Source organism: Stomoxys calcitrans, chromosome 4 (genome assembly GCF_963082655.1).
Source record: "Stomoxys calcitrans chromosome 4, idStoCalc2.1, whole genome shotgun sequence".
Taxonomy (NCBI): Eukaryota; Metazoa; Arthropoda; class Insecta; order Diptera; family Muscidae; genus Stomoxys; species Stomoxys calcitrans.
Genome location: NC_081555.1, coordinates 107,524,163 through 107,534,524, shown reverse-complemented (window position 1 = coordinate 107,534,524; position 10,362 = coordinate 107,524,163). Strand labels below are relative to the sequence as shown.

At 40.8% G+C, this 10,362-nt stretch overlaps 1 protein-coding gene across 1 annotated transcript; it reads left to right on the top strand.

Annotated features, from left to right (window-relative positions):
* The first annotated feature begins 1,381 nt into the window (after window positions 1-1,381).
* Window positions 1,382-6,304, top strand: LOC106086068 (pickpocket protein 28-like). The gene is made up of 9 exons (XM_059367236.1): window positions 1,382-1,539; window positions 1,604-1,804; window positions 1,881-1,998; window positions 2,075-2,223; window positions 4,962-5,083; window positions 5,146-5,234; window positions 5,295-5,880; window positions 5,959-6,125; window positions 6,188-6,304. The coding sequence occupies exons 1-9, from the start codon at window positions 1,382-1,384 to the stop codon at window positions 6,302-6,304; spliced, it is 1,707 nt and encodes a 568-aa protein (XP_059223219.1).
* Window positions 6,305-10,362: the final 4,058 nt, after the last annotated feature.

Below are 10,362 nucleotides of genomic sequence, written 5' to 3'. Positions count from 1 at the left end.
CCAAAATGTACATATATTCTTGATCGTTATGTCATTTTAAGTCTCTCTAACCATGTCCGTCCGTCTGCCCATCCGTCTGTCTGTCGAAAGCACGCTAACTTTCGAAGGAGTAATGCTAGCCGCTTGAAATTTTGCACAAATACTTTTTATTAGTGTAGGTCGGTTGGGATTGTAAATGGGCCAAATCGGTCCATGTTTTGATATAGCTGCCATTTAAACCGATTTGGGGTCTTGACTTCTTGAGCCTCTAGAGGGCGCAATTCTTATCCGATTTGACTGATATTTTGCACGTGGTGTCTTGGTATTACTTCCAACAACTGTGCTAAGTATGATTTAAATCGGTTCATAACCTGATATATTTGACATATAAACCGATCTTGGGCCTTGACTTCTTAAGCCTCTAGAGGGCGCAATTCTTATCCGATTTGACTGAAATTTTGCACGTGGTGTTTTGGTATCACTTCCAACAACTGCGCTAACTATGATTCAAATCGGTTCATAACCTAATATAGCTGCCATATAAGCCGATCTTGGATCTTGACTTCTTGAGCCATTATAGCGCGCAATTCTCATCCGATTTGGAAGTAATTTTGTACATCGGCTTCTCTCATGACCTTCAATATGCGTGTCGAATATGGTCTGAATCTGTTTATAGCCTAATACAGCTCCCCTATAAACCGATCTCCCTATTTTACTTCTTCAGCCCCTAAAGGACGCAATTATTACTAGATTTGGCCGAAAATTTACACAATGACTTCTGATATGGTCTCCAATATTCAATTCAATTATGGTCCGAAATAAACCATAACTTTATATTGTTCCAAGAACATATAGCAATTCTTTTCTTTTATCCTTTGTTTGCCTAAAAAGTGATACCGGGAAAAGAGCTCGACAAATGCGATCCATGGCGGAGGGTATATATGATTCAGCCCGGCCGAACTTAGCACGCTTTTACTTGTTTAAAGTGATATAGTTGCCATAAATCCCGATCTAACCGAATTAACTCCTTAAGCCTTTAGAACGCCCGAATAGACTGCATTGATTTCCCTTTCAAAACTTTTGATGCATTGTTGTCCTTGCCCCAATTTGCCTTATGTACCACAAATTGTTTACGATTTGAAAGCATCGAAGCCCATTAAATTTACGTGACCACTATTTGAATGTTAATTACAGACATGACTATGATTAAATAATTAAACCTTGGTGTACAAATGGTTTTACTTGCATAATTAATTAGCAATCCTATAACGTATTCGGGAGATGTATACTTAACTCTTAATTAATGAGGATAATATGACTTCCAGTACTATAAGGTCTTTCTCGTATAAATACTTCGTCAACTGGTTCAATGTAATTTCTTTGTAACACATCGCAGCCAGCAATGGAGTATCCTTCAACATTTAAGCACAATTATGAGAAACCAAAAGAAAGGCAATCATTTTTCAAATATTGGAAAATGAATTTAAAAAGATTTTTGCTTGAAACATCTTTGAATGGTTTGAAATATGTCAACGATAAGGAGCGTAACATATGGGAGAGGTAAAGTGATTAAATGCTAACTGCCAAATGAGTGAATCAGTGTTTTGTTGTTGTTGTTTTTTAGAGGTTATTATTTAATCTCCTTTGTGATCACCTTCATAATGGGCATTTATATGGCCATTTATTTTCTAAACAAATGGCAAAGTACTCCGGTTATCATTAGTTTGAATTCAGAGACCACTTCGATTGCTGATATACCATTTCCCACAGTGACATTTTGCAACATGAATCAGGCTATACGCAGCAAAGTTGAAGATTTTCCCGAGTAAGTAAAGTCAAGTACTTATTTCGATGACGCCTTTGCAGACATTCTGGTGAACAAATTTTGTTATCTCTTACAGAAATTCTACAGACTATGCTATACTGCAAAAGGTTTGTTTTCGTGATTTCAATTTCACCGAATATCGTAATTACAAGCCTCGCTCTGAATACGATACCTATGCCAGTTTTATGATGAAGGTATTATGGGAAAAAACAACTAAGGTTAACTTTATTATGGTGTTACCCACTTACATTTGTCACCCCTCCTTCTTAGAACGGCCAAAGTTGTGCTGAGATGTTAATTTACTGTAAATATGGTCCTTATGAGGAAAAGTGCAGTGATTTATTTCGTGAAATTCTATTGGACGAAGGGCTATGCTGCGTTTTCAATCAAATACATCCTTTTTACTTATTTAAGGGAGAGTAAGTTGAAATGTTTAATTAGTTGTAAAACACTATAGAATGAAAAATAGTAAAGACGCTGTTGGGCTGGACTGAACTTTAGATACCTGCAACCACGTATACATGTCTGATCCAAATTTCATCGAAATCAATTGGAAATGCGTCTTTTATGAAGGCTATATCAACTAATGGTTCAATCTAGACAAGGATTTCGAGACTCCTCTCATACGTTTTTGTTCAAAATTTCATTGAACGTATAGTAGCTGTATCAAAATATGGTCCAATATTAATTGGGCTCGGGCCAAATTCGGATTTGAAAACGGCACAGCAGTCATGTAAATGACTGCGGGCGCCAAGAGAACTAAGACAATCGATGTTATAATGGGTTCAAGAACTTTTGTTTACGTTGCTAAGGACAGCTTGGTGTTGGCGGTTGTCGACTAGGGAGAGGAACTCCGACGTCTTTATGGTATTTCTTGGGACTCCTCCAGTTTGTGACGATGCAGGCTGGTATCGGGGAACAACTTTCAATTGAAATGAATTGTTAAGCCCTAAAAATGATTGGGGAGATCTGGTCTGGAGCAACACTTCTTTATCGACCATTGATTCAAAGGGTCTTTCAGATCCTGAATCTCATAAAAAAGATTGTGGAAGTCTGGCCAGGCGTTATACAATATTTAAAAGGTAGATATTCCTTATGGATTAATGGCATACGCATAGATACTAAGGAGTCCTTCAGATTCTGAATCCATACTTGAAAGACTAAGGGTCTGCAATCCCACTCTTTCAATAACCGACTGGAAGAGATATGCAGTATTCGTAGCTTAACAAGTCTAAAGGAGTTTCATCCTACTGTTTCAAAAAGTTGAATCGGCAAATGCAGGAGACCAACCAACAGTTATAGCTAAACACTTATTTGAGGAACTATCAACCATATCTCTAAAGTCTGATGGATTAAAAGAGACCAAAAATCACCCTATCACGATCACGATCACGAAGATAAGGAGAATCTGTCTAGTCATCCGGATGGATAAGGCTCAAGGTATACACCACCGGGCAAGTAGGGAATTCAGAAGGTACTTCGACAGCAGCAGCCGCGAAAGCATCCAAAGAGGAATCGTCCACACCGCAAGCATCCAGCGCCCTGCGCATGAGTAGTTCCACTGCTTTCTTATGCTCATGGATGTGTAAGGGAAATATAATGACAAGATCAAACCAATCTTGTGAGGATGAACTTCGACGGATTCAGACGTCGAGGCTAAAGCAACAATGGTGAAAAACCTGAACCATGACTATGGTCTGGTTTTCTTCTCAAAAATCAAGGCTAACGCAACAGTTGTAAAAAATCTTCTCCCTGACTACTGTCAGTTTCTGCAGACAAATCGACACCATAGTAAGGCCAGCACTAAAGGTCCTTCTGATAGCAGGAGGATTTGACAATGCTCTTATCTGGGAATGTGTGTGTGTGTGTGTGTGAAGACGATGAATAGGAAACACAGAGCACGTCGATAAGCACTGAATATTTAATAGCCGCCAGCCTTGAAATTAATGAGTCTCACTATTGGCTGGCAGAAGACCACCCAGCGCATAGGTTAGCATGTCCGCCAAAAAACTCGAGGTCCCGAGGTCTACTTTAAATCCTAGCCTCCAAATCTATTATGGAGCGGTTAAATAATGTCTACGTCACGAGTTCTTTAGGCGATCAATAGTTCTATGGGTTCAAATTCATTTGCATTCTCAGTTTCTTAATTTTTTCTATTCTATTTGGGCTACTGCCTATAGGCTCTAAACATTGGCCTCTACCGCTTTTTTTACCTTTATGGAGTTACTTATTTTGGGCTACTTTTTTCGTGCTACCCACTTTGGGTTACTCACTTTTTTATTTTGTTATATTTTAACATTCCCAAAATTTGAGCACAATTGGAAGATGTTAACACGCTGCTGGTCCTCAAAGCTCTGTGGTCCAAAGGGTGTAGCCCAAAGGGTGCAGCTCAAAGCGCAGCTGTAGCGCAAAGGGTGCAGCCCAAAGGGTGTAGCCCAAAGTGTGTAGCCCAAAGTGTGTAGCCCAAAGGGTGTAGCCCAAAGGGTGTAGCCCAAAGGGTGTAGCCCAAAGGGTGTAGCCCAAAGGGTGTAGCCCAAAGGGTGTAGCCCAAAGGATGTAGCCCAAAGGATGTAGCCCAAAGGGTGTAGCCCAAATGGTGTAGCCCAAAGGGTGTAGCCCAAAGGGTGTAGCCCAAAGGGTGTAGCCCAAAGGGTGTAGCCCAAAGGGTGTAGCCCTAAAGGGTGTAGCCCCAAAGGGTGTAGCCCAGAGGGTGTAGCCCAAAGGGTGTAGCCCAAAGGGTGTAGCCCAAAGGGTGTAGCCCAAAGGGTGTAGCCCAAAGGGCGTAGCCAAAGAGTGTAGCCCAAAGGGTGTAGCTCTGAGTTGTGTGTGTCCCGTACTGCCAAACAGAATGAGTTCCAACGACTTGTTCAACAGTAGGAACCAGAAGGCATCTTCCGAGTCTGATTGCAGATTTCCACTAATACCTAGCCTTACCCAGCACAACTCACTGTGCCAGCTTTCAGCGAATTCGGCTAATGAATGCACCTTCTGTAGTATAAAAAACTTAATTTCCTAATTAAGCGGCCTTGGTTTAGAAAATTCAAATTTATATTCCGATTTCAATGAAGTTTGACAAGTTTTATTTACATTAATGAAGATTTCGGTTTCCAAAGTTCGTACTGGCCTAAATAACATTTTTTGTTTTATATATGTTAAGATATAAATTCGTTCGTGATTATACCTCATCAAACGGACGCACCACCATTCCAGTAAAGTGGACTTTCGAGGATGGTTATATGAAACCTCTACCAAAGCATTACTATCCGCGTACAGCTACAGGTAACGAAATTTCCTAAAAAAATGCACACCTCTAATACCATTGCACCATGTTTCCTTAACAGGTTTAGGTGTGAGCATGGGTCTGACAGTGGTTCTGAATGCAAGTCACGATGAATACTTTTGTTCATCCACCAATGGGCCGGGTTTCAAGGTACATCACACTGCACTCTCTTTTATTAAGGATTTTTCATTTGTTACCCGTTCTCCCCAGATGCTGCTGTACAATTCCATAGATTTTCCCCATATCAAAGAAGCTGGCATACCAATTGATTTGGGCCATCAGACTCGTGTTCGTATCAATACCAGAATAATGTCAGCTACACCTGCCTTGCGTGATATCGCACCCAAAAGCAGACAGTGTTTTTTCAGTGATGAGCAAGAGTTGCTCTATTTCAAATACTACACTCGGCGTAATTGTGAATTGGAATGCGATACTCGATTTTATTTGACATTCTGTAATTGCATTCCATACCATATGCCCATGATAGTGGCAAATTCCAGTTTTTGTTATCTGCAAGATTTGAGTTGCCTTGAGATGGCTGACCACTTTGCAGATAATGAGCAAACGAAAAGTTGTAAGAAGGAATGCCTACCTGGTTGTCATGACATTGCCTTCTTTCCGGATAATTTTGCCACACCATTTCCCAAACACAATTATTTATTGCAAGATTCATTGTTTAGGAATATCTCAGTGGAGATGATTACAACAAATTTGGCTCAGGTTTCGATTTTCTATAAATACAATTTTATACGCGCCCATGTAAAGGCCCCCTATACGGGATTAACTGAATTTTTGTGTAAGATTGTTATACAAAATGAATAGAGTGAAACAATTTTGTGTTGAATTAAAATTTTTTTGAAATTTATACAAACAGCCCAAACTGGGGGAGTTCTTAGCCTTATGGTGGGCTTCAGCGTCATTTGCATTGCCGAGGTTTTCTACTTTGGTTTTGTCAAGTCCTTCTTAGATATTTTCTTGCGCAGATCTCCTCAAAGGCTTGGTCTTAGCGACGATGATATGGAAACGCCCATTGACATCAAAGTTTGTAAATTCTTTATTGAAGTGAAAAATTAGTTGATTAGAATTGGTTGATTTCATTACAGGATACTTCTTTGGACAAACATCATTACCGCTTTTTGATTAAACGCCGCAAACCCATACATAATCGGGTCATGGTCTGGAATACCCAAGATATGAGGAAATTTCAAACCAAAATGTAGAAAAGGCTAAAATTTGTTGTATGCTTGGATTAAAAATTAACCTAGAAATTGAAAAAGCACAATTAGAAATGTTGACTTCACCCGTTTAAATGTTGCAATAAAAAGTTAATGTTAGATTTGAAGTTCAATTTCCTGTCTAGCAAAGCACCTAAGTATTTTGCGCTTTCAGTAAATGAAACATTCTCTCCGCCCGAGGAGATAGGTGCCACTGTATATAACTTGTCCTCGAACCATTCCTCCACACACCCATAGTTCCTGAATAAGAACCGCGTTATATCCTCCTGCCATCGGAATGACTTTAAGTGCCGCCGAAGTGCCTTTACAATGATGGAGATTTTTCTGCAAAAACCGTACCATTGCCAAGACTCAGAATTTCCACACTGTTGCGTTATACTCGTCTTCTGAGTCTGCTAGTAGTTCATCCTCACAAGATTCGTTAGATCTTGTCATGATAAGTTGCATTGCGAATCCAGCCGCAGATGAGAAAACAGAGGAACCACTCTTCCTCAGGACACCGGACACTTACAGTGTGGACGATTCTTTCTTAGATGCTTCACTAGCTGCTCCTTTCGAAGTACTTTTTGAGGTCTGTCCTTCCCCGCTGACGCACACCTTGAGCCCTATCCAACCGGATGATCCACCCACATAGGGTTTGTTGTGTCTCGATGCCTTCTCCTCCTATCTCGATTATGGCAGGGGGATTTTCAGTCTCCTGCATTCCGCCAGACCTTAGCGATGTGGTCGATAGTTCCTCTGGCAAGTGTTTAGCAACAACTGCTGAGTCGTCTCCTGATTCCCCAAACCCACCGATTCTATAAACCTTCAGTTTCAACTTGTTGAATCCGTAGGATACAACTACTTCAGACTTATTGAGGTCTGCGAGACAGCCGGTCACCATCAGCCCCATCCTATATTCTAGTCAGTGCTTGAGAGATTGGGATTACATTCTCTTAGTGTTCGTTTGGATTCGGGACCTGAGGGAATCCTTGGTAACCAAGCATGCGCCATTGGTCGAGAAGGAATATCTTCTTTCTTGACTAAATCTAGTGCTGCACCTGGCCAGATCTAACCAATTTTTATTAGCGCACAATATTTCAATTGAGCGTTGATCCCCGAAGGCAATTAGTCTGTGTCGGTCCCGATACCAGCCTGCATCGTCACAAACTAGAGAAGACCCAGGAAATTTCGCAAGAACATCGGAGTATACTGATGGCAGTCCAATGACTGCCCCACTCCAATTATTGCTGGGTATATTGGCCTGTTATTCTCTCTTGTCGACAACTGCCCTCACCAGACTGTCCCATGCGACATTAGCAAAGGTTCTTGGACCCATCTTACCATTGTTCACCCTGGTTCTTTTAGGCCTGGGATGCGCTTCGTCAAAATCCCCTGTTGACCAGACATCTGTCGTCTAGTGGACCCTGAAGCAGCCGCTCCACCAGTCGAGGTTTCAGTAGCAGACAACATGCTACGGCCTGATACCACCACCGCAGCTGTTGGGTGTTTGGAGTCCATTCTAAGCCTACTCCCGGGCGTTTGATCTGCCGCTCCACTAGAAACAGACGCAGATCATCAAAGGCCTAATGGATACCACAATCGTAGCTATCCTTGAGTGATTTAAATTTTTCTTCCAAAAATAATGACCTATTACGAGTTACAGAAAAATTCTTGCGGAGCGAAATAATAAAATGTCCACCATTTTAGATAACGTTATGCGAAATTGCTACCAATCGGTTTATATGGGAGCTATATCATTTGACACATATATTGAAGGTCATAAAGAAAGTTTTTGTGCAAAATTTTAGACAAATCGGATGAGAATTACGCCCTCTGGTGGGTAAAAAAATATAATCGGGAGATCGGTTTATAATGGGAGCTAGAGGCTCCCGATTTTTTTTCTAGTAACGCTACAAAGCAGATCGATCAAATGACGCCATATTTTTTGCGCTCCTTTTGACATTTCTCTTCTGTAAGGTGTGTCATTCCTTATGGAAAGATATTCGAACCAACAACGATTCGAAATTATTATTTACTACCGAAATTCAGAGTCAGTGGCCTCAACGTTATGAGTGCTACGTTCAATTTAGAGATGAGGTTCATTTCTGGCTGAATGGCTTCGTCAATAAGCAAAATATGCGTTCTTGGTCAGTGCATGCCGAAAAAATTACGGTTTGGTGCGGTTTAAGGGCCGGCGGCGTCATTGGGCCGTACTTCTTCCGTGATGATCAAGACCGGCACGTTACTGCGAATGGGAATCGCTACGGTTCAATGATAACAGAATATTTGTTGGCCCCAATTGAGTAAATGGACTTGGAGTTCATGTGACGTACTCCACGAATCATCAGTGCATGCCGAAAATATTACGGCTTGGTACGGTTTAAGGGCCGGCGGCATCATTGGGCCGTACTTATTCCGTGATGATCAAGACCGGCACGTTACTGTGAATGGGAATCGCTACTATTCAATAACAACAGAATATTTTTTAATCCCAATTGAATGATATGAACTTGGAGGTTCATATCCTCTGTGATTCCCAGAGGACGGCGCCACAAGCCACACAGCGAAGGTCGCAATCAATTTATTTGAAACCAAGTTTGCAGAACATGTTATCTCAGGAAAGGGTCTAGTCAATTGGCGGCCTCGGTTGTGCGATTTGACGTCGTTAGACAATTTCATGTGGGGCTACGTCAAGTCTATAGTCTATGCCAACAAACCAGCGACGATTGATGATTTTTGTACGAATATCGAGCGCGAAATTGCAGAAGTATTGGCCGATTTTTGCTTGAAACCCGTCGAAAATTGGTTTCATCGTCTGGTCTTCTGCAAGCGTGCTCGTGGTGGCAATGCAAAAGAAATCAAGTTCTTACATAATGGCATCGAACGTGGTTTCATTCAAATCAACAACCGTTTTTATACCCTCCACCATATGATGGAATACAAATTTCGTCATTCTGTTTGTAACTCCTCGAAATATTCCTCCATAAGACCCCATAAAGTACATATATTCTTGATAGTCATGTCATTTTAAGTCGATCTAACCATGTCCGTCCGTCTGTTTGTCGAAAGCACGTTAACTTTCAATGGAGTAAAGCTAGCCACTTGAAATTTGACACGAATACTTCTTGTTAGTGTAGGTCGGTTGGGATTGTAAATGGGCCATATCGGTCCATGTTTTGATATAGCTGCCCTATAAACCGATCTTGCATCTTGACTTCTTTGCAAGAGGTATTTTGTTATGGTTTCCAACAACTGTGCTGAGTGTGGTCCAAATCACTTTATAATCTAATATAGCTGTCATATAAACCGATCTGGGGTATTGACTTCTACTACCTCTATAGGACGCAATTCTAATCCGATATGGCTGAAATTTTGCATGAGGTATTTTGTTGTAACTTCCAACAACTGTGCTAAGTACGGACCATAACCTGATATAGCTGCCCTATAAACCGATCTTGGATCTTGACTTCTTGAGTCACTAGAGGGCGTAATTCTTATCCGAGTTGGCTTAAATTTTGCATGAGGTATTTTGTTATGGTTTCCAACAACTGTGCTAAGTATGGTTCAAATCGGACCATAACCTGATATATCTGCCCTATAAACCGATCTTGGATCTTGACTTCTTGGGCCACTAGAGCTCGCAATTTTTATCCGATTTGGCTGAAATTTTGTACAACGACTTCTCTCATGATCTTCAACATACGTGTCAATTATGGTCTGAATTGGTCTATAGCATGATACAGCTCCCATATAAACTTATCTCCCTATTTTACTTCTTGAGTCCCTTATGGGCGCATTTTTTATTCGAATTGGCTGAATTTTTGCACAACGATTTCTACTATGGCCTCCAACATTCAGTTCAATTATAGTCCGAATCGGAAGATAATTTTATATTATAGCTCCAATATCATAACAATTCTTTCCTTTTATCTTATGTTTGCCTAAAAAGAGATACCGGGAAAAGAACTCGACATAGGCGATCTATGGTAGGGGGTATATAAGATTCGGCCCGGCCGAACTTAGCACGCTTTTACTTGCTGTTTTTTTTTGTTTTTACAATC

What these genes read in the sequence shown, in the direction of transcription:
- LOC106086068 (XM_059367236.1), top strand. Translation starts at nt 1,382, where the DNA reads ATGGAGTATCCTTCAACATTTAAGCACAATTATGAGAAACCAAAAGAA. An exon ending in TTTTACTTATTTAAGGGAGA is followed by an intron (nt 2,224 to 4,961) that starts GTAAGTTGAAAT and finishes ATATATGTTAAG; the next exon opens with ATATAAATTCGTTCGTGATT. An exon ending in GGGATTAACTGAATTTTTGT is followed by an intron (nt 5,881 to 5,958) that starts GTAAGATTGTTA and finishes TTATACAAACAG; the next exon opens with CCCAAACTGGGGGAGTTCTT.